At 38.1% G+C, this 25,589-nt stretch overlaps 1 protein-coding gene across 4 annotated transcripts in view; it reads right to left on the minus strand.

Annotated features, from left to right (window-relative positions):
* Window positions 1-1,347: 1,347 nt before the first annotated feature.
* The window catches only part of stx8 (syntaxin 8), a 189,291-nt gene continuing 165,049 nt past the window's right edge, over window positions 1,348-25,589 (minus strand). For 2 of the 4 annotated variants that reach the window (XM_063074370.1, XM_063074371.1), the window contains one exon: window positions 1,348-3,376. In XM_063074370.1, coding sequence (XP_062930440.1) covers window positions 3,309-3,376 — 68 coding nt within the window. In that variant the 3' untranslated portion in view covers window positions 1,348-3,308. The remainder of the gene's footprint in view (window positions 3,377-25,589) is intronic. The other 2 variants (XM_063074372.1, XM_063074373.1) reach the window with 2 other exon arrangements.

The raw sequence follows: 25,589 nt of genomic DNA on the forward strand, positions 1-25,589 counted from the left end.
AATCCTGCCGATAGGAACTGTCCTTTTAAATATCAAACCAGCGCTGCCTGGTTTCACTTTAAAAACTATTCTTTAATTAGAAACATTAAAGTTTAGAAGACACTGGAAAGTATGGCAGCTTAAAGCAAGCAAAAACTGAATCCAGGAGGCAAATGACTTGGTAGCAGTGCTTTGGCAGGGTAGCATAGTGGCGAGGATAATGCTATTATAGACCCATCTATAAGTTCAAGGTTTGGTTCCCGTCACTGTAAGGAGTTTGTATGTTCTCCCCATGACCACATGGGTTTCCCCCTCGTGCTCTGGTTTCCTCCCACATTCCAAGTACATAAGGGTTGGTATTAGTCAGCTGTGGGCGTGCTATATTGGTGCTGGAAGCATGGTGACACAATCCTCACCAACTTGATTTGGCAAATAACACTGTATGTTTCAATGTACATGTGACAAATTAAGCTAATCTTTGTGTTTACTCCAGGACCAGAAAGAAAGCCAGTAAATCCAACAGTGACCACTTCATATTAACCACCAGTCTGCCCCCCCCCCCCCAACCTAATCTTTGATCATCACTGGGTCTCTATTACCACAATCACCACAGCTGAAAATTATGACTACACACTGGACACTCAGCTGCTCCTGCAAATACCCTTCCTGCAACTGGGATCCCCCTACACCATTGACCAACATCAGTTGGTACTATTTACAAACTTTTCACTGTCCTAAAATATTCACCAGCTCTGGAGAGATTTGGTAGAGTGTCAACAGAAACCTTACAAAGTTCAACCCACTACAGTTTTGCACCCAGTTTTGCAGTTGGGGAATTGCCAACAATAAATAACCAATAAGCTTTGGATTTACAAGCATGCATGGGAATCACACACTTCACAGGAATAACAGAAAAAAATGCTGTAAGGATATTGTGGAACTATCAAGCATGGTTAGGGCTATAACAATGTCTATGGAATAGATACAATGCAAAATAACAGATGCAGCACTTTGTCATCTAACTTATCGTGTTGAAAAGTTTTAGAGGGTGCCAATAATTTTCAAAGACCCCACCACTTAATAAAACAGTAAACTTAATTCAATTTGTTCTTAATACATTCAAAATGTTGTTTTGGGAGTTCAGCCAGGAAAATAAGGAAACAAAACTAGTCACTGGTTATTAGCTATTCTCTGGTGGCCTCATTTATATGATATAGTAACAATTAATTTTCAGGAATTGGATGATGATGGTATAATTTTGCCTCATAAAAATGCATCTGTTTTAAAAATACAAATTTTTAAGTATTTAAAATAACAAATAGGTATAGAGCTTAGCTATTTTTCAAGAAGGCACATTACAACAATGTACAGGAGAATGTTTTTAAAATTATTTACAGATTACAAATTTACACAATATTTTCAGTTGAAGTTCACAAAGATCACAAATAATTTAACAGATGCTTCAGATTTCATACCAGTAGACAATTACTCTTACATTTTAAAAAAGTATCTATGTAACCATTGAAGTACTCACCATTGACAGAAATTCCCCATTCTGTTTCAGAATGGAGTATGGTCAAACACTGACCCTGGAAATGATGACTAAGATGACATAGTAGAAGAAAGGAAAATTACTGTTTCCTTATTATGACTGAACAAGTACTACAGATTTTACTTAAATGCACACCAGTAACATAATAGAAAAGTCACCAAGCAAATTAAAATCAGTCATGTGGATTTGTGGTGACTGAAGCAAAGCTGCATAATTGAACTGAATTAATGAGGCTGTTGGTACTCTCTCAAAATGATGGACTAACCATTGGTGTTATCTCATTGCATTTTGCAAGGTAGCTTCCACTCACCTCCCCCCATCCCCCCAAATCTCCCCAGATCTATGGCGGATATGCTGACAGCAGACTGAATCAGCCTACAGAGGATCGTTGCTCTTCTGTTATTTTTCCCTTGAAGGCAGTTAAGTAGGTAAACAGATGGGCCACATTTCTGTGATCATCTTAAATTCCCTTAGAAGGATTGAAACTTGTAGTTTGCTTTATCATTCAAGCATTTTGAAAGCTGCTTGGGTTTATTTTGATGCAAGGGAATTTTGCAGAATTTGTCATTTTTTTATATTAAAAGTGATATATGCAGAGAGCAAAAGATTTCAAAAGACATGGATACATAAAAATGTGGTTTTATTACCTTGAACACACAACAGAAACTCTCTTTAACATGAAGAAAATAAGACTATGGTGGTCCTAGGTATTAAGACTGGTGATCTTCAAATTTTATATTTGACCACAATGAAAAGAAAGTTACCAATTACACATAAGACACAAGCTAAAAGAGTTGGAAAATATTTATTCATACACCATATTGTGAATACTTTTACCAAATGATTGTATAAAATCATACGCAATGTGTGAAGTACACAACTGCATGAAATTATAAGGTAATGGTTTCTAATTACTATTTTGTTAGATTGGAATTTCCACACTAAAAGCAATTTGTTCCAAGTTTCAATTTCACAAAGGCGTGTGAACAGTAACACTGTTTACAGGCAGTGAGTTAGCACACACTCCCCGTGCCCTACTAGGAGCCCCTTCGCTGACCCTGCAGGCACTGAGAAAAGCATTTTTCCTGGGAAAATAGAGTAATCGTGTGAGTGAGTAAAAGCTGCCTTATTTAACAAGGTCACTGAAGCATTTTAGATGATCATACACATCTCATTTGGTAATAAAATTACAATCAGAAATATAATAAAAAGAATGGGAGAACCAAGTTAACAAAACAACAGAACGCAGCATTAAAAATGTTTATAATGCTCATCTAGGAACATGTCAGAAATGTAATGTATTTTATTTGAACATTGAACATACTTTCAATGGTTTAGCTTTGGCAAAGGAAATCAATTGTAAAGTACTGAAGTTCTGGGTATCCCTATATATATTAGGAGGAGAAAAATACAAAGTGAACTTATGCAGTCAGTAAGATAAATCAAAGGCATTATTTACACCCCTTGGATATTATACTACTCAAGAGTTAGAACTATCATTTCTGAATTTAAGGCAAGATCTTAATTTGAAGTGGAAATCATATTGCAAGTAATGAAATAATTGAGTTCTGTTTTGGCTTTGATTAATTGTCTATCTTGAATATTAAATAATTGTAAGGGAAGCATATTAATCAAACACATTTGAAACGTTCTCTATTGCTTGAATAAGAAAACTTATTTCAAACTTGCTCTGGTGGTCTGAAGAAGAACACGTCGTCCAGTTTTAGCATCCAGTCCATATTCATTGAAGAGTGTTGTTTGAGCCATTTTTGCTCGATTACTTTATTGGCCACACAGCAACCACGACAATGGCAATCAACAATAATACAATAACCACCAGCATCCCTACAATAAAAATAAAACAATTCACATTTACAATACTCAACAGTAGATTCTTGGTTTCAAGAGCAGTAATACAATTCAGGAAACACACACAAAATGCTGGTAAAACACAGCAGGCCAGGCAGCAACAATAGGAAGATGCTTCCTGGCTGCTGTGTTCTACCGGCATTTTGTGCGTGTTGTTTGCATTTCCAGCATCTGCAGATTTTCTCGTGTATATAGTTCAGGAAAACGGCTGGAATCAGTTATTGCTATCACAATGTCTGTAAAAAAAGAGCTTGAGTTTGTTTTCATATTTTAACTGATTTCCAGCTTTACATATAAGCATGCAACAAGCCTTTGACAACAGATGTCTTGGGTTGTCAAATTAAGATGTAGATATAAATTTTGGCCATTTTATTAATGGCGGCAATTATTATTGTTAGAATTATTTTCCTCAGCATGTTCAACTCACAATAACCTCAATTTATAACGTTTGTTCTTATTTGGAGAATCCCCCTTGACAGTGTATCATAAACATAATAAATTTGGGTAACTGATGAACGCAGTCAAACTGGATATTTTCAAGTTGTGCAAAATGAACACTGCAAAGTTGAGAGCAATTATGTCATTTGCAATGTATGCGTATTGGAAACCAGGAAGAATTAATCATGTCTTTTGTTTTCTCAGTTAAAATATCTTTGTGATTAAATGATTTTGTATGCAAAGTTTCCATTTAGTTGTACTGGAATTGCATAAACATCTTTAATGCCTCTGAGACATTTATAAATATTGGTACTCAAGTTATAACATTTTACATGTATAGACTGTATCAGCAAATTAACTTCACAAAGATTTGTGAAATCTTTAAATATCATTAAAGGAATAAAATTCTAAAATTCATAGAAAATTTATTTACATGAGCAAAAAAAACATTTTTAGATGACTAAGTGTGTTGGAAAACTCTGCTAATGTTGGCAACATGCATCACAAAGCCATCTTGATGGTACTTCATTTTAAGAGCTCGTCTCTTTTATATGAGGGAATTGGCAATTTCATCCATAAACAGAGACAGAATGTGAAAATAACTGCCTGTGGCTCAGAGTAAAGTGATTAACTGCTCGTTCATGTCTTGGTTTGGTTATTTTGTAACCCACTGTGAAGCAACAGATGAGTAATTATGCCAAAAAGGAAAATGTATGCAGCATACATTAGAACCTAGAAAAGACTATTTACAAAATATCAAAAATGTATCTTAATTTGTTGGATTTGATCCTGCACAGCCAGTATAGTCTGTACAGCCTTCTCACACTGTTCTCAACCCTATCAAACTGGAAAATGAACAATCAATGAATATTGGAAATAAGCACCATAATACTGATTAAGTACTAAGCTGATGTATCCTGGTTTAAACACCTTAGGAAGAATGATTGTTATCATGTCTTGACTTCCTTGATATCCAAATATTTGTTTCTTTCTGAGTTGGATATAATTCCTCTTCCTCCTTCCCTAATGCTCTAACACTGCCCTGTTTCTGAGAAACCCTTTCCCAAATTCGTTTCTGTCCTCTTCCCTGCCTTTCCCCCCATCACCTTGATCAGCGAAGAATCTCTGCTTGCAAGTTAAGCATCAGGGTCCATCTGAGGGTTTGATTTGATCTTTCACACATCTTTAGGTTGTGGAGGGTCTAAAATACATGAATTGGAAGAAGCAACAGGAACACCAATCTGATCCAGATTAGTGATTGTAACATATTTCCCCCCTTCCCTGCACTTTCCAAAAAAATCTCTAACATACTATTGTGCTCAGTTCTGGTCAGTCATTACAGTAGGATGTAGAAGTTTTGGAAAGGGTGCAGAAGAGATTTAGACTCACCAAGATGCTGCCTGGATTAGATAGCATATTTTAGTTTGAGTGAGCTAGGACTGTTGTCTTTGGAGCAAAGGAGGATGAAAGGTGACTTGATAGAGGTGTAAGTAGAATGGACAGCCAGGGATTTTTTCTCCAGGGCACAACATTGTGGGCTGAATGGCCTATTTTATGCTGTTATGTTCTATATTCTAATTTAGAATAAAAACTGAAAAGGGTTTTGTGATTTTTTTTCCCTTAATTAACTCTGAAAAAATATGAAGCTTATTCCTATCATTGCAGTCCTTGACAGCAGACAGAATTTCCCAGAATTGTGAAAACTTCCAGAAGATTTAAGCAAAAATGGGGGGAAAATGAAGAACCCAAAAGATAGTTTAATTAATCGCTGCAAAATATTTTAAATTTGCCTAATCTCTGTTTTAGAAATGTGAACTGATGTGTATAGCTTATACACTTAAATTTGTCCAATCAATTCCGACTATTTTAGGTATTTGAAATGCAGGCATTCAAACGTGCAGGCAAAATGTTGCACAAACATGTCATCCATCTGAAAAAGACAAAAAAGGATGAAAATAAAGGCACACCTGGTCTTTCTAAATAAACTTGCATAATGAAAAGATGAAGACAAAGCTGGAAGCAATGGGTTGGCTGCACACTGAGAGTAAATGTGTGAAAACGTCTATCAGAAAAGCAGAAAGGTGTCTAAGGTACTGTCTTTTACACCATGTTTTGGTTATTTTGTGATCTGAGGTCAAAGTGATGATAAGCAAAACTGTCAAACAGAACAAAATCCGTAGTAAACAAATAGCACTGTCATTGAAAGTACAAGCACTATAGGTTATCAATAGAGTGAGGGTTCAACAGATGAGAACAATTGAATTACAGCTCACTCATACCGTTTGGCCAATACACAAAAGGCCACTGTTGGTGGGTTAATCCAGTAACAGAACAGCAAAGGTGAGACACTCTGATAGTGAAATGTAAAGCAAGATTAAGTGGGATTGTGACAGTGTCTTAGATAATTAGGTACAGAATCACTTTCCTTTGGAAAGTGGATCCAAGAAACTGCCTCTTTTTTCAAAATTTTGTTACCTACCTATACAAAACTCCAAAGGTAATAAAATCACTAGTACCATGGCCAGAACTCCCAATAGCCTTGCCCTGTCCCTCACAGGATAAAAGCAGGGCACACCTTACTCTGCCAAAGGTGCACTGTGCAGGGTGTCTTGAAACCAGAAAAGGAGTAGACATAACCTACAAAACTGCTGGTTAAAAGCAATGTGTAATTTGCAATGCCACAGCACTTAAACATTAAAGCTTGCTCAAGATTCTTCTTCTCCATTATCATTTACAGTAGTCTTATATGGATATCTGCTTTAAGCAAGTCCCATACTGAATGAAGTCTTTGCTGATCACTATCAATCAGTAAAAGGTCAAGTTTCAATTATGCCTTACACTATTCAGCTGCTTTCTGATATGTGAATTTACATTCCAAGTTCCCTCAGTGGCTTCACATCTTTCAATGTCCATAAGACCATAAAATATAGGAGCAGAATTAAGCCATTTGGCCTATTGGGTCTGCTCCACCATTTCATTGTGGCTGATTCATTTTCCCTCTCAGCCCCAATCTTCTGCCTTCTTCATGCCCTAACCAATCAAGAACCTATCAACCTCTGCCTTAAACATACATATAGACTTGGCCTCCAAGCTTTCTGTGGCAAAGAATTCCACAGATCCACCACTCTCTAGTTAAAGAAATTCCCCAACTATTCTAAAAGAATGCCCGTGAGGCTGGGTCCTTTGGTCTTAGACTCTCCCACCATAGGTAACATTCTCTCCGTATCCATACTATCAAGGCTTTTCACCATTTGATAGGTTTCAATGAGGTCTCCCCTCATTCTTCTGAACTCTAATGCATACAGGCCCAGAGCCTTCATATGACAAGCCACTGAATCCTGGAATCATTTTTGTGAACCTCCTTTGAGCCATCTTCAGTTTCAGCATATTTTTTCTAAGATTGGGGGCCCAAAACTGCTCACAAGTGCTTTATAAAGTCTCAACATTACAACCTTGCTTTCATATTCCAGTCCTCTTGAAATGAATACAAACATCACATTTGTCTTCCTCTCCACAGACTCAACCTGTAAATTAACCTTTAGGAAATCCTGCACAAGGACTCCCAAGTCCCTTTGTGCCTCAGTTTTTTTTGCATTTTCTTTCTATTTAGAAACCAGTCAACCCTTTCATTTCTTTTACCAAAGTGCATGACCATACACTTTCCAACACTGTATTTCATCTGCCACTCCTTTGCCCATTCTCCTAATCTAAGTTCTTCTGTAGCCTCTCTACCTCCTCAAAATGACTTCTCCCTCCACCTATCTTCATATTGTCTGAAAGCTTTGCAACAAAGACATCAATTCCATCATCCAACTCACGGACATATAACGTAGAAAGAATCAGTCCCAACACAGACCCTTGTGGAACACCACTAGTCACTGCCAGCCAACTAGAAAAGCCTCCCTTTATTCCCATTCTTTGCCTCCTGCCAATCAGCCATGATTTTATCCACGCTAGAATCTTTCTTGTAATACCATAGGCTCGTAGCTTGTAAAGCAGCTTCATGTGTGGCACCTTGTCAAAGGCCTTCTGAAAATCTAAGAACACAACATCAACCAATTCTCCTTAAGAAAGAGACTCCTTTTTTCCTATAAATGTCCTATTTATTGCAGATTTCTTTTTTGCGCAACTCTACAAATGCATTTCCTCATACTTCCCCAGACTACATTCTGCAAGACTGAATTCCATCTCAGGCTTTCTGTATTCCCAAGCTTTTATCCTCACTCTCAACCACACGGTCATATTTTCTATCCGCTGCAAAGTTCTTTATCGTGCATTTCACATTAAAGACGATCATTAATGAGGTCACCTCTCATTTTCCTAAACAAGAAAGAAACTATTTGCTCACTCAGGATTCCCTCCAGTAACTTCCTGACTACTAACAGGTTGACGGACCTGTAGATCCCTGGCTTGTCCTTGCTATCCTTCTTAAATAACAGAACACCATCAGCAGCCTAAGGGGAGAAAGTCTGAGATTTTGATGTTCAAACCACCAGGCTGGGGACTGCCCAGGCAGCATAGGAGGTGTTGTTTCTCTAACTTCCATTTGGCTATGACCTGGTAGTCTATATCTGGTCTCAGTGACCTGGAGGAGGCTGCTTTGATTTCACTCTCCTTCATTTAATTTTACATCTACTTTAAATTTGCTTTTTGTACCACTATGCTCTTAGAGTGTGATACAAGCTTCTCTATCTTGTCTAATCTTATCTTGTATGATCCTTATCGTCCAGTTGCAATAGATTTGGCATTTCTACTCTTCACTATGTGAGAACATGTTTATCCTCCATCCACTGAATCTCATTCTTGAATGCCCTCCATCGCACCAAGACTGATTTACCTTCAAGTAGCTGCTTCTACAGCATTTTCTGCAAAATGTTCTCACTTTAGAAAAAATTGCTCTTCCCTTAATTTAGAACCTTTATTCCTGTTCACCGGTCTTCTTCCATAACTCTACTTGACTTAACTGAATGATGACCGCTATCACAAAGGAACATTCCCACTGCTTCTCTCCACCTGCTTACATTTATTCAATAAAATCAAATTCTGAATTGTTCACCTCTTATTGGGTTAGATATGCTATTTAGGCATTCTGTACTTTTCATACTGGCTGTATTCCAGACAATATTAAAGTAATTAAAAAATCCCACTATTCTTGCTCTGTGTTCTTTTCACAAATTTACCATAACTTTTCACTGTGAGGTTCAATGAACTCAGTGCAAGATTCCTTCTTTTCATTGAATGTATTAAAGATCTAGAAGTAAACAGAGGCCACGACTAAGATGTTTGATGACGATAGCAAAATTGGCAGTGTGATTCTCAAGAAAAATGTAGATTGGTAGATGGCAACAATGAAAGACTAGCTGGGTGAAAAAGTAGTTCAAAATCAATCCAGAGAAATGTGAGGTTGTGCAATTGAGGAGGGTAAAGTGGCAAGAAATACAACAGCATTTCTCACTGATTCTCAAAGGGTAACAGGAAAAGTACAGTGCCCAGAAGCAAAATACAATGGATAATGGAAATCTGTAGAAAAATACATCATATTTTAGAAATTCTCAGTTGGGCAAGAAAGTATAACAATTAAAAAGGCATTTATTGACGAAGGTGTAAAGTACCAAAACAGGGACATTATGTTAGAACTGTGTGGAGCATTAGTTGACCGTACTGGAGCTTTATCTGCAGTTCTACTCACTGCAGTACAGGACAATTGTGACAGCATCTGAGAGGACGCAGAGAAGACCTAAAAAAAAGTACTAGTAGAGTGGATAATTTTAGTTACAAGAAATTGGCAGGGCCAAGGAATTTTTTTGGAGCAATAAAGATTAAGAAGATATTAATTTGAGGCATGTATAATTATAAGACAGAGAAAAAAGAGGAAGGACCTGTTGCCCATAGTGGAATAGTCAATAACACAGGAGCACAGATTTTGTTGAAAGAGGATTAGAGATGAGTTGAAGAAACATTTTCTCACTCAAAGAACAGTGGCAGTCTAGAAATTATTCCATAAAGGGAGCAGGAAGCAGAAACACACATCATTAAAGGCACCTAGATGAGTATTTAAATACCATCCATGTGAATACACGAGCTTTAACTTATAAATTTCCATTTAACCACCCTTCAAACTTGTAAATAATTAAGATCTGATAAGGATGCAAATATGTTTTACCAAAAGATTCCGATAGCTTCAAAAATCCCAAAATTTAATTGACAAAGACTATACCAAACATTTTGAATGAGTATAATTGCATTTTACCTGTTACTTTATGGTTAATTCTGCACAGTGCAACAACTCCCTTTAAGTTGTTTTTCAAAATACAGCACTGATATCAGCAGTCATTTTATCATTTCACCAAAGAAAATCTCTTGACCAACAAGACAATGCATCAGCCCACTCACACAACAGATGCAATCATACACCCACTCAACACACAGCAGGGCTTGTTGAATAATTGCAAACAATCAGGTCTGTGTTACATAAAATAAAAAAATTGTGCCACCATTGTTGAGTTCTTACACCTTTCACTAATAGAGTTGAAATTGTTTATTCCTTCCAACACCCGCCCACTTCTCCTTCCATTCTGTTCAAAATAACAGGCAGTAATTTGTCAGAAACATCAAAAACTGAAGTGGCCTCCATTTTACAAAACGTTTCAAAATAAAGCAGTTTTGCCGACAGAAAGCAATCCATGCAGCTTCAGTAAAATTGAATACCTTTGTTTATTCACTGACTGAAACTCCATATTGAACAAGCTGAATGATGGCACAAAATTAGGCCGAATTTCACAATCTACACAAATTCCTGCAGCCACTTTCCATCAATTATGAAGGTGCTACCATAACATGTTAAGTGGACCAGCTGCTTACGGCACTTCAATAAGCCTTCGGAGTCTCGGTCATGTGAAACAAATGCCATTATTTAATTATCACTGTTTACTGTTAGCCTTTGCATAACCTAAAATTGATATGTCTCCCACATTATTTCCCTTGGATACCGCATTCTACTTGAGCAAAACATTAACAAGGGGAGGGGATTAAAGGTTGTAACAACTAAGCATATTATGATCACAAATAATGTGTTGAAGACCATGGAAATAAATCATCAGTTAGAAATATTATCTCTAAGTTTCAGGCATTTTTGTTTCAATCTGTATCAATGCTTTGAATGACGTGCTTTGGATACTGTTTGGTGATTCTCTTGTTCTTAATGAGGAAGCCTTTAGTTTTCTTTTTAACTCTGATCCAGAACAACATAATTATATTAGTAACACACACAAAATGCTGGAAGGGTCTCGGCCCGAAACATCGACTGTGCTTCTTCCTATGGATGCTGTCTGGCCTGCTGTGTTCCACCAGCATTTTGGGTGTGTTGCTTGAATTTCCAGCATCAGCAGATTTCCTCATGTTTGCGTAATTATATTAGTAACTTCCATCTGTAAGGTTAGGAAGATGACACAAAACCTCCTGGAAGTATAGAAAAGCTACAGCTCTAGAGCGAATGAGGATCTGCAAGAAGTTAACATGAACAAAAAAAAACTGTATTGGAGAAACTAATAGTACCAAAAGCCAATAATACCCTAAGATCTGCATCCAACGGTTTTGAAAGAGCTGACTATGGAGGTGGTGGATAGTGTTTATCAGCTTCTTAAATGCCATAGGTTCAGATGGCTTCCCAGATTGGAAGGATACAAGAATGGAACGAGGGGAAAACCACAGATTACCGATCAATTAGCTTGACATCAGTGGTACCAAACATGTTGGAATCTTCTGTCAATGAAGTGGTAACAGTGGTAGCATTTTACCACTTAACAGTGGTAAAATGAACAAGATAACTAACATGAATCAACGCAAATGGGCCGACCTAACATGAATTGATCAGTGGAATAGTTAAGAGGAAGCCAGTGAATGTGGTATATATGGACTTTCAGGCAGACTTTGATGAAGTCTCATGCAAGAGGCATTGAAACAAAATTAGAGCACACGAACTGAGAATTAGGTACTAGACAGAAAAAAGTATAGGAGTCTGATTGGTGAGGTTGTTTATTACAGACTGTTCAGAATCTATGAATCTATCATAACATATCCAGGTCTGCTGATGATGCTGAGCTGTGAAGCATGATGGTTTGTGAGAGGATGCAGACAAGCTTCATTAGCTTACTACATGAATAGACACAGATATGGCAGGTGAAAATGATGTATAAAAATGTGAGATGATCCACTTTGATTGAAAAAAATAGAAATTATATAAAATGTAGCCTGTGTAGGGTTGGGAACTAGGTGTCCTTGAACATGAAACTTACCACGCAGGCAAACCAAATAATTAGGAAAGCCCAGGTTAAATTAGCCTTTACTTCAGGAGAATTTGGAGTCCAAGAAAAAAGGACATCTTAGTGCAATTATATAGAGCACTGGAGTTACCTCACCTGGAATACTTTGTCTGATTTCCTACCCAAGATGGGGATAAACTTGTAACACAGCAAATGCCACCAAATTTATTCCTTGGATGGGCAGTTTGACCTACAAAGAGCTATAAGAATTAATGAGTTAAGAACTTAACAATGATGAGAGGTGGTCTGATTGAAAGGGAATTGACAGGGCAGAAGCAATGTTGGCATTTTCCCTTGGTAAGAGTCCCGAGAACCAGGGATTACAGTCTCAAAATAAGGACAGAGATGAGAAGAAATTTCTTCAACTTGAAGGCATTTAAACTTGGGATTTATCAATCCAAGAGGGCAGTGAAGTGAAGGCTAAGGCAATGATCAAGACAGTGACTAAAAGATATTTGAGTGCTAAAGCAGATCTATAGATCAAGTGATTGTAAACAGGATCAATGAAAGAGCAAGAGCATTGAAGACAACAGTGTAAATACAAATATAAGTACATAACAATAAATAAATAGAGCATGAAATAACACGATAAAGAGTGCTTAAACTGAGATCATTAGTTATGGTAACCCCTCTTTGATCAAGAGCCTGATGGTTGAAGGGTAGTAAATGTTCTTGAACCTGGTGATGTGAGTCCTGAGGCACCTGTACCTTCCACCTGATGGCAGCAGCAAGAAAAGAGCATGGCCTGGGTGGTGGGGATCTTTGACGATGGATGCTTTGCTCCAACAATGTTTCATGTAGATGTGCTCAATGGTTGGGAGGGCTTTACCCATGATGAACTGGGCCAAATCTACCACCATTTGTAGTATTTTTTCACTCAAAGGTATTTGGTGTTCCCATTCCAGGCCATAATGGAGCCAGTCAATACACTTTCCACCATACATCTATAAACGTTTGTCAACGTTTTTGATGGCAGGCCGAGTCTCTGCAGACTCCTGAAGAAATGGAGGTGCTGCCCTGCTTTCTTTACAATCACATTTATCAATGGGTCCAGGATAGGTCCTCCATGATAGTGACACCTAGGAATTTAATGTTACTAATCCTCTCCACCTCTGATCCCAAAGATGTGCGAGAATATCTATTGATTGTTGAAAGTTCCTCCTTGTTGTAGACCAATGGTAAAAAAAAATATGGAAGTGAAGGGAAATTGGTTGCAGGGGCACAGGGGAACAAGGAAAGTTGCAATGGGACTATTGACATAACTCCCCTGGGAGCTAGCACAGACCCAGTGGGCTGAATGGTCTCCTTGTGTGTTGCTCTATGATTTTTTTATGAATACACTCATGGCCTTTCCCAACACCTTGTCTTCTTTTTCTCTTTCAGTGTGGTCTTTGTATTATTTTATGGAATTATTTTGAACCTGTGGTATCATGTTTCTTATAGTAAGGGACTAACACCCCTGATACAGATTGATCACTGGTTAATAATCCAGACTTGATCAACCTGAACGTGTAATACTACCTGATTTTCTTATGAAGTGCAACTGTATTCATGTGAAGTCACATAAACATCCAAGCCCATGTTAGCTGCAAAATATTTAATGCAAGTTAATAGCCTATCAACAGTCATCACAGTGAATATATAAAGGCATAATTACAGATGTTTTTCAGTCATGTTGACACCAAAATAACCAGCAAATTACATCGTCCAATATATGTATATCAGTACATTATTTACTGCATATGCCGAAGCATGAATGCCAGAGGCATTAAGGTTTAAGGATTTTATATGCTTTATGATAGGATGAGCTAAGGATACACAGAATACCTCCCGTGCTTGTGTTTTGTCTGCCTTTCATAGCTTCGCTAAGCTTTAGATCTCCTCCTAGATCTTCCTGCCCAGAATGCTGCTTCTGATGATGAAATAAGTTGCCAGGCCAAGTAGTAAAGTTTTTATCCATAATAACAAACAACTAACTATTTTAAAATGTGCAGATAAGGGCTTAATACCATCCCAGATCAACAAATTTCTCAATTTTAAGGATGCAAGGAATATGGGGATAGTGCAGAAAAATAGAGTTGAGGTAGGTCAGCCATGAACTTTTATTTATTTATTTATTTATTGAGCTACAGCATGGAATATGCCCTTCTTGCCAAGCTGCCCAGTAATTCCCCAATTTAATTCCAGCCTAATCATGGGACAATTTGGAATGACCAATTAACCTACCAACTAGTACATCTTTGGACTGTGGGAGGAAACTGGAGCATTCTTGATGAAAAGCAGAGAATCCTTAAGAGCTCAATCTTGACCAGAAAGCTACAAGCAAGAACATAAGTTTTGATTCTATACTTAATTGAAATATCCAGTCCTGAAGTATCTCAGCCCAAAACATCGACTGTTTATTTCTCACTATAGTTGCTGCCTGACCTGCTGAGTTCTTCCATTATTTAATGTTTGTTACCAGCATCTCTGGAATCTCGTGTTCTTAATTGAAATATGTTGCGCAATTTTTCTTGACAAATTATTTTCTTTATATGGATTTTGGACCTGTCCACAGCTTCTGAAAATTGTGGTCTTTAACCAGCTGTTAAGGCATGTGTGAAATTGGTTTTGATGGACAAAATGGCCCTTGACCCTTACCATGAGAAGAGCTTGGTCCCTGAACAGCAACACAATTATAAATAGGACCTCAAACTGTAAAGGTTACAGGCTTTAACATGTAGTTTTCTACTCAGCACTACCTTTAGGAGCTCTGAAGCAAAATTGTATAATGGCATTTAATATTAACAGTGGTGTAACATTACACTGCTTGGTAAACAGTGAGTTCAGAACTGATAAGTAACATTTTACCACAGATTCATCCAGCTTTCATAGAGAAACTGGTCTAAAATATCACAGTGTCAACAATATGGAAACAAATCCTTTTTAAAATGTACACAATTTTACTTTAAATCATTTTAATGTAAATATAAATACACAGCTGTAGTTTCTGTACTAATGTTTGCATTCTAAATCTTCAGTTCTGCTAATTTATTGAAGTATAATTCACTCACATTTGCCTATTGTACAGATAGCAAAATTTGCTATAATTGTGGAATAAAATTAGCAAAGAATAATTTCTGCATTATTGTTACATCTTGAACTAGAGTTTTACAATTCTTTCTTCTACTTTATTTGCTTGTCTTCAACTTTCTTTTAACTCTACTGTCTTATATATATATATCCTTGTTATTTCTGTATGCCCCTCAATGTGAGTCTGAATTGTTTTCAGTTGGTGGAATTCTTTCCTCTGTTCTGTCTCACCTCAACCGAAGGATACGCTCATTTGAACCTTTCCTGCTAAACTGTTGATCAAACACTGGGCTGAATTTCACTTAGGGTTAGCCAGCAGTCAGCACACTCCAATTCTGCATCTGTGTACCACCGTGCAAAATTACAGAACTTAGATCTGACATTTGGCTCCAAGCATTGAGGTCTGGGTGTTTTAAATCTCTTTGAGGTCAGAACCAAATATATTTTGTACCTGACCCCTCAGCTTATACCAGCTGCAGCAGGTGCACAGGCCTAGTCACTGAAATTGGGAAGTCAATCCCTGTTAAAAAGCTAACTTTAGTTGACTTTCATTACTATCCAATCAACAATTTTCAATCTTATTATAATAACTTTTAATATCTTTAATTAGTTAAACCAACTGCAACCATTTCCAAATGACTCTGGTTATCGGAAATATTCAAAAACAGTGGAACAGCAATCAAACATCATGAGCAGTCAAAAGCCTTCAAGAATATGCTGGGATCGATGACCTTAGGATATGTTGCGTGAAGGCCTGGGCCTGCTTTGGTCATCAGATAGCTGCAGATCCACAGCCTCAAGGTCACTGAGTTGTGCAGCCACAGGTATAAGATGGCATGTGAATACTGGCAGTGGATCAGTGGAGCCATCCCTTTCTATCGAAAACAGTTCTGTCACCATTGCTGCAGTCCACTTCCTTTTCAAAACTATAGTTGACTAATATAAAACAGAATCTGAGCCACTCTTTCTTGTAGCACACTTTTGCATCTCCGTTCTTTTCAAAGTTCTAGGTGAATATGTTTTTTTTTAAATTCTCTCTCTTTCTTGCTCCTCTTTCAGAGTAGTTTTCCATGTGTGCTACAGCATCAAAGTGGGCATAACCAGGGTCACTAATGAAGTTTCTGTTTGTCACCACAGTGCATTATTTCTCTTAGAGCCCTCTGCAGCCTTTGATACAGTTGAATACTGAATCCTCTTCTCATGCTTCTTTACTCTCCTAAGTGGCACTCACCCAAATTTCTATAGATCAAGACAATTTTGTTTCCAGTTTTGCCATTATTACCTCAAAAGTGGCCCAAGAATGTATTCTCTGCTATAGAAACTAATACAGTAAACTTAAATGAATGAAATACCACTTCAATTTTATTATATGTGTTTATATATCCAAAATATGCTTGTTCCCTTCCATGCTGCTCAGGTGTAGCACCTAGCAGATTACATTACTATATTTTATTAAGCAGCTGGAACATCCACTTTTTAAAGGATTAGTCTGACATTGATGGGTGGCTAATTTAGTGAGCAGATAAAATGAAAAGGGTAAGAGTTTTGCCTGTGGAGTATAGTCATCATAGTAATATTACGTTTGGAATTACCTTCCCAAGTCCTCAATTCTACCGTGTGGAAGACACAAATGACTAGTTGAACAACTAACAATATTGTTCCTGTTCATTTGAACTGTTGTCAAGTTTCATCATTACAGCCCAGTTCTGCCAGAGTAATCTCAAAAACACATCTTTAGTAACAAAATACACATTTTCAAAAGGATATCTACCTAGACAATGTACTAATGTGCCAATTGCTAATGTCAACAGCACCACTCTTCAGGCAAATAAAACTTGCTCTCAGCATTGGGCTGCACAATATTATATCACAGAGTAGTTCAATATCCTTTACACTTTCTCACCTTTGCTATTTCTGTTTGAGTAAAAGTCCACTTCTGTGGTGGATCCGCCTACCATCCAAACCAAACAACACCAATGCTACCTGAACCCACTCACTCCTGCCATCCCCACAACTCCAATACAAAACAAATGGGATATGCAAATTGCCACCAATTCAGCTTTGATTTAAAGTCACTACATTTAGTAATATAATTATCTCCAGCTACACCTCATTGGTTTTCAGAGTTCACATAATTCCCTGCTTCAGTACTTACTTCCAGTCATAATGAATGAGATAATTCATAATTGTTTTCTCCAATAGTCTTTTAATAGTCACTTTGTCCTTGCTGACACTATTCCCTTATCAATTCAACTGCAGCTGTGTGCTTGGAAAAAATATTGGCATCAGTGATAGAATCACACATTAAAGGTGATTATCCATCAATTTTTCCACTGAATATAAATCAATTTTATCCATATCTGGAGCTCAGTTTTCATGGGAATACGTAAATGTAAAATATACTTCTCTGTAAAATTAGGAGAGTCAGGGATCATGCAAGATTTTTTTATTCTCGGGTCCTCTGAAGTCCTTGTTCACAATGCATGAAGGACACTGCACGTGCAAAATCGCAACCAAATTCAACAGATGACACTTCTGGGATTTTCAGTGGTTTGAGTGGGAGGAGTTGTCAGTGGGCAATTCCTGGAGAAGTATGCTTTCATCACACTTGTGCAGCCTGCTTCAGCATGACTAGAAGGAAATGCAGGAGAGTTAACATGACATTCTGCATTTTCTTACTGTTTTTCCTTTGCGATACCTTGATGTACATTTGGTTGGAATGACTTGTTAAGCATTTACCACTGTACCTCGGTAAATGTGACAATAATAAGCCAATTACCCAATGAGCAGAACATCAGAAACCAACTCAGAAAGGCTCCCTTTAAGTAATTCAGCCACCTGATTCCCATTTAGGCCGCACCCCTCTACTACAGCAGCAGCCTCCACCTCAACAGTTTCACCAGCAAACTCTCCCCACCAAATGATGTCTCAATACATTTCACCACTCACTCATCTCCCAATGTGACCACCCTCCCAGTTTTCTCCGACCATTGATCTCCCACTCTTACATGACACCAACTTTGTCTTCCAACCACTTGACCCCAAACACATCCCCAATAACTAACCTGATCTGCCAGTACCCACTAACAGTTGCCTATTAGCTGACCCCACAAACACGCTGATAACTTTAGCAACAAAACTCCCCATCTAATTTATTAGTGCAGACCCTGACTATCACAAAGTTTTGTATTACAGAATGCTGACATTCCTTGCAGAAGGGATGATATGCACCTGAACTAGAGGGTGACTAATATCACTGCAGGAGGTTTGCTCATGCTGCATGGTGGGGTTTAATCTAGAATTGCAGGGGGATGGGAACCAGATTGCCAGAACAGTTAGTGGAGAGATTGTGGAGACAGATGTCGGCAAGACCTCAGACAAAGTCAGGAACCAAAAGGTTGAGCATGGTGCGACAACTGTCCTGAGCTGTGTATATTTCAATGCAAGAAGTATTGTAGGAAAGGCAGATGTGCTCAGGGAGATCAGCACCAGGAATTATGACATTGTGGCCATTAGTAACACTTGGTTGCAGAAAGGGCTGGGCTGGCACCTTAATATTCCGGGGTTCCATTGTTTTAGATGTGACAGTGCAGGGGGGATTAAAGGAGGCGGGGTGGCGTTACTAGTCAGGGAAAATATCACAGCAGTGCCCTGTCAGGACAGACTGGAGAACTCATCTAGTGAGGCATTATGGGTGAAACTGAGAAATAAGAAAGGTATGACCTCCTTAATATTACAGACCACCCAACAGTTCTAGGGATTTAGAGGAACAAATTTGTAAAGAGATCATAGACTGCTGCAAGAAACACAAGGTTGTTATAGTAGGTGATTTTGACTTCCCACAAATTGACTGGGAATTCCATACTGTAAAAGGACTAGACGTGATTGAAATTGGAATCAGCAGAAGAACATCTAATAAGTTAGGGGTGTTTACAGTGGAGATGATGGCAGTGTTGGTTGTGTTGCAATGGGTGCAGAAAGCCAGACCATCCAAAGCATTGATATATTCAGATTCATCCTCAGTTCTAGCAAGTTTAAGGTCTTTTCACACAAACAGTCGGCAAGATGTACTTTATGAAGTCCTTCAGTTAGTTACAAGAATTGCAAATCAGGGAGGTCAGGTAAAATTTCTATGGGTTCCAGCACATGTAGGGGTGAAGGGGAATGAGAGGGTGGATGAGTTGGCAAAGAGGGCGTTAAAGAAAGAAAATGTGGAAATGCACATTAGTATCAGTAAAGCAGAGGTTAAGTGTGTAATCTGGGAAAAAGTCAACCCAATGTGGCAAGAAAGATGGGACAGGGAGGGGAAAGGGAGGCATTTATATCAAATACAAAAGAGTGTTGCAGTTACTAGGGTAGGTAATGGAAACAGAAGAGTGGAAATTGTGTGGACTAGGTTAAGGCTGGGGCACTGTGCATTAAACAAAACATTGAAAATGATAGGGAAACACCAGACAGGATTGTGTGAGGAATGTCAGGAAGAGGAGTCAGTAGAACATGTAGTTCTGAGTTGCAGGAAGTATGGGATACAGAGAGAGAGATGATGAGAAATAAATTAAGGGAGTTGGGGATGCAGGAATTCACATTAAAAGGGTTGCTAGGCATGGGTGAGAGAGCACAAGTCCGGGTATTTTTAGCGTTTTTAAGGGGCACAGGGGTTTTTTTTATAGAATATGACGAATAAACAGGAATAGGATACTAGGATGGTCAAAGATGGGAGGGTGAAGTGTAGGGGTGTGTGTGTGTGTGTGTGTGAAGGGATTTAGAATGTATGTCTAGTGCACATTCTGGAGCAGAGGGTGGCGGTAATGCACCATTAAGCTGGATGCCAACCGCCGTAAAACAAGATACAGACAGACAGACAGAGTTTGACAAATGTATTCAGGAGAGTTTCTTTTATCAGTACACAGAAGTCCCAATGAAAGAGTATGCAATACTAGATTTGCAATTAGAGATTGAAACAGGGTAGGTGACAGAGTTTGCACAGGGGATCACTTTGCATCTAGTGACTGCAATGCCATTCATTTCAAAGTAAATATACAAAAAGATAGATCTGGTCCACCGGTTGAGATTCTAAATTGGAGAAAGGCCAATTTTGATAGAGTCAGAAATGATTTGGCAAATGTGGATTGGGACAGGCATTTTTCTGGCAAAGGTGTACTTGGTAAGTGGGGGGGGGGGGGGCCTTCAAAAATGAAATTTTGAGAGTACAAAGCTTGTATGTACCTGTCAGAATAAAAGGTACAGATAGCAAGTCTAGGGAACCATGGTTTTCAAGAGATATTGAGGCCCTGGTTAAAGGAAAAAAAAAGGAGGTACATAGCAGGTATAGGCAGGTAGGAACAAATGAGATGCTTACGGAGAATATGAAATGCAAGATAACACTTAGGAAAGAAATCAGGAAGTCTAAAAAAAAGCATAAGGGATTCTACAGATATGTTAAGAGCAAAAGATCTGCCACGAACAAAATTGGTCCTCTGGCAGACTAGAATGGTAATCCATATTTGGAGCCAAAACAGGTGGGGGACATCTTAAGTGAATTCTTTGCATCTGTATTTACTAAGGAGATGGACATATGATCTATAGAAGTGAGGCAAAGCGGCATCTTCATGGACTCTGTACAGATTACAGAGGAGGTGGTGTTTGCTACTCTGAGGCAAATCATGAAGGATAAATCCCTAGGGCCTGACAAAGTGTTCCCCCCGGACTTTACAGGAGGCATCCAGAAATTGCCGGGGCCCTAGCAGAGATGCTTAAATCATTCTTAGGTACCATAGGATTGGAGGATAGCCAACGTCGTTCCACTGTTTAAAACATGCTCTAAATATAAACTAGGAAATTACAGGCTGGTGAGTCTGACATCACTTGTGGGAAAGTTATTGGAAGATGTTCTAAAGGACTGGATATATAAGTAGTTGGATAGACATGGGCTGATTAAGGAGAGTCAGCATGGTTTTGTGTGGTCATTCATGTCTAACCAATCTAAAAGAGTTTTTAGGAAGTTACCAAGAAACTGGATGAAGGCAAAGCAGTGGATGTTGTCTACATGAACTTCAGCAAGGCATTAGACAAGGTCCTGCATGGGAGGCTGGTCAAGAAGGTTCAGTTGCTCAGCATTCAGGATGAGGCAGTAAATTGGATTAGACATTGGCTTCATGGGAGAAGCCAGAGAGTGTTAGTAGAGGATGGCCTCTCTGACTGGAGGCCTGTGACTAGTGCAGTGCTGGGTCCGTTGTTGCTTGTCATCTTTATCAATTATTTGGATGATAAAGTGGTTAACAGGAACAGCAAATCTGTGGATGACATTAAGACTGGGAGTGTAGTGGTCAGTGAGAAAAAAGCCATTATGGCTTGCACAGGGATCTGCATCAGCTGGAAAAATGGGTCAAAAAATGGCAGATAGATTTTCATGCAGACAAGTGCAAGGTTTCGCACTTCGGTAGGACCAGCCAGGGTAGGTCTCATACAGTGAATGGTAGGGCACTGAGGAGTGCGGTATGACAAAGGGATTTGGGAATACAGGTCCATAATTCATTGAAAGTGGCATCACAGGTTGATAGAGTTATAAGCTTTTGGCACCTTGGCCTTCATAAATCAATGTACTGATGAAGTTGTCCAAAGCATTGGTGAGGCCTAAATTTGGAGTATTGTGTGCAGTTTTGATCAACTACCTACAGGAAAGATGTAAACAAGGTTGAAAGAGTACAGAGAAAATTTTTAAGGATATTACCAGGTCCAGGGGACCTGATCTACATACAAGGAAAGATTGAATAGGTTAGTACAGTATTCTTTAGAATGTAGAAGTTTGAGAGAGATATACAAAATTACGAGGGATATAGATAGGGTAAATGCAAGCAGGGCTTTTCCACTGAGGTTGGGTCAGACTACAACTTGAGGTCATGAGTTAAGGATGAAAGGTGAAAAATTTAAGGGGAACAGAGGGTTGTGAGAGGATGGAATGAGTTACCAGCACAAGTGGTGCATCTGAATTCAATAGTAGGGGTATGGAGGGCTGTGATCTCAGTGCAGGAGGATGGGAGTAGGCACTTTAAAGAGTTTCTGGCATGGAAAGGTCTGTTTCTGTGCTGTACTTCTCTTTGACTCTGTAACTGATCACTGCAGCATTTGGTGTGTCAAACACCTACTCGCTGTCCTTGCCCCACAATAGTGCTTGCAGCATCACTCCCACTCACCTCTGCAGCTGAACACTTATTACCAGTCAATCTAACGTCCTGTGCATGCCCACCCAGGCATCAAATAACCTCACTGATGCAGCACAAATGAATGGTGTAGGATAAAAAGAAAGAGAAAGAAAAAGGTGAATGATTGAAAATGCTATAATTTACCATAATTTAGATGTTAATACCATAATTTAGACGTTGAAAGATAACTGTAATCAAAATACAACTTGCAATAATAGGTCTATTTTGTTCACATTTATGTTGGCCTGCTGATATACCATGGACAACTGCTACAGAGATGTCCTTTAACATCAAACTGAAAAGGGCTGCAAATATAATATCCTTTATCTACTGTATTTTCAAAGCCTATAGTTTTAAAACTGGTTTAAACCAATTTTTGGGTGCAGAATAATTGCCACCATCAGGAAGTATGCCTTACCAACAGCATTACAACTATTTATTTAAATAACAACAGGAAGCCAGCATAATTCGTACTATTTATTGTCAGCTTCCACTGGCTCCATTTAAAGACAGATACAATATAGATGACATCTTTGGCTGTTGCCAAAGCAAATAACTTGATAGCTGAAGATAATGGAAGTTGAGACAATGCTGTAAAGTTTTGCCTTCATTTTGATAAAGCATGAAGGTGGTCAAGAGATATATTCTAAGCATCAGGAATCCAAAAGCTGCATGCCGCAAATGGGCTGAGATGTCACACCAGATCACTGCAAGTAGCATTTCCTCTAAGTCAAGTAAAAGTTTAATGGCCCCCCCTTGGCCACCTAAATTAAACTTCCTAGCCACAACCTAATTATACACTGTATAGCCTTATACAGCTTAATTCCCAAGTACTTATAACCTTTGACTTCCATTAACGCAACATTCTTCTACAATCAATGCAGAACACATTTTGCTTCTACAACATTATCCTTGTTACTCCTCCCAATATTCCTTTGGCGAGCTTCACACATTCCTACCTTTTTACATACTAGCAACTCTGTTCTTTAGGATTGGGTATATATACTCATCTTCTCACCATTCTGACACTGACAAATGTGCTATTGTTTTTGAAAGCAATATCCCACGTAAATCCTATCAGGCCTTACAGACTTATACACCTTCTAAGGTACCCAATACCTCTTCTCCTCTTACTATCAACATACCTCTCCCAAACCTCATTTATTCCTTGGTGAAGAACTCATGACGATAAGTAGTTTATGCTAACTTTCATATATTGTCTAGTGGATGGTGCCAAGCTGAAGCAAAGCCCAGACAACTTTCTTGGGCATATTTTCTTTTTCTGATGAAAATGAATTGAATTATCAAAGCAGTATAATCCTCAGGCAATAAGTGAAATTCAGTATCAATTTAAAAAATCATAGGCAATTGTGGTGATAAAAGTTAGTATGCAGTGCATGTCTTCCATACCCAAAGGTAATGGAGTATCCTAAATGCTTGGCTCAAGCCTTAATCTAGTTGTCCAGTTTAGGTACATATATTGCATGGGAACAGAAAGAACCAAAATCAAATGCAAGATCCTTGCTAACATATATTAAACATACCCACTTTAGTGGCACAAATTACAAAATTGCTGTAATTGATTTCATAGTGCCAGCTTTGGGCACAGAAAACATGCACAATGCACACCAAATCTATCACTGATGTTTTGATATATTTCACTTTTTTGAAGAGGCTACTGAAGCTCTGGTAAATCACCTCACTCTTCAGGAATAAAGGCTATGCACAATATAATTGCTTGAAGCTTGCTTTGGTTTGGCACTACCTTCTACACCATACATGGAAGTTAGCAAAAGGCAGACAGACATCAGTAATTGCTAATTACTACATCAACTGAACTGAAATGACTCTCCAGGCCACATGTGCTTCAGTTCATTATTTGTTATGCTGCCATTACAGGACTGAAATGATCTTCCATTGTGATGGTGACAGCAAATTAAATTGCTAAGTGGGACAGCATAATTCATTACATTATAGTGGAGCCACATTACACTGATCACAAAAAGAAATTCAGAAATGACATTAAGTGAACAGCTGCATATGTAGAAAATAAATGAAAGAAACCTTTTATGTGTCTTTAACATGCAACTGCACACAAAAATGCACATCTCCCAACAAAAAAATCATGAATATTTAATTGGTAAATTACTGGAGTATCACAAACAGTTTGGCTGATGGCATATGTTTTGCATTCATAAGAGTGCTATTGTCTCCTCAATAATGAACTCATGATCCATTATAACCAAATCAGATGTACTCTGTTAAAAGTTAGCAACAAACATTTTCTAAAACTATTTTTTTTCAAATGTGTTATGAATGTACCACTTATCTTCGTGAACTTCCTGATGTAAAAACATATGCTCAGAATATATAGCAACTTTAAAGTTTGTATGGAAGGATGAATAAGAACTACTTTATATTCTAAACTTCATACAAGTACAAAATGTGAAGACTTGGTGAAACAGTGTACTACCTGCAACATTCCATTAAAAAGGCTTTAAATAACAAACTCAGAGAAATAATTTTTCTTTATTCAATGTGTGTTGAGAAACTGCTATTAGAATATTGGAGTAGCAAATAACATTTGTATGAATTCTACAGAAACTTCATGCATGGCGGTCTGCCCAGTTAAATATGAATATTCATGTTATGTCTGAAGTACATTGCTTCAACATTAGTTTTGTGAAACTCCATTTTGCCTTGCTTTTTTGCAATTTTTTTTCCCATTAATTGCAGCATACAAAGATAAGTCTTCTAAATCCAAGCATGAGTACCCCATTAAGACATGCTAAGTATTAAAAGAGACAATTAACCTCTCTGGCATTGAAAATGAACAGTTATAATTGTGAATAAGGCTCATTCCTCAAGGCTTACATAATTTGGGGCAGATTTTAAAAGATTAAATTTTAAACATTAATTTTTTTTTCCTTGTATTCTGTTCACCCTGTTCTCAGTCCTCCCTATGTTTATTTCACAATCCATAAATCGCAATGGTTAAGGTACTTGGTTGCCAATTCATTTGGTCACAGTTACCCTGTTTCCCTTATTCTGCCTGCTTCAAATTGCAATTCCAGCAACTTTATTGGCAATCTTTTTCAGGGTTGAAGAACGTAGAGTCAAGTATAGCTAATCGCATGTTACATTAAATGGTTTTCC

The sequence above is a fragment of the Mobula hypostoma genome, chromosome 22, assembly GCF_963921235.1.
Source record: "Mobula hypostoma chromosome 22, sMobHyp1.1, whole genome shotgun sequence".
In the NCBI taxonomy this organism is placed as follows: domain Eukaryota; kingdom Metazoa; phylum Chordata; class Chondrichthyes; order Myliobatiformes; family Myliobatidae; genus Mobula; species Mobula hypostoma.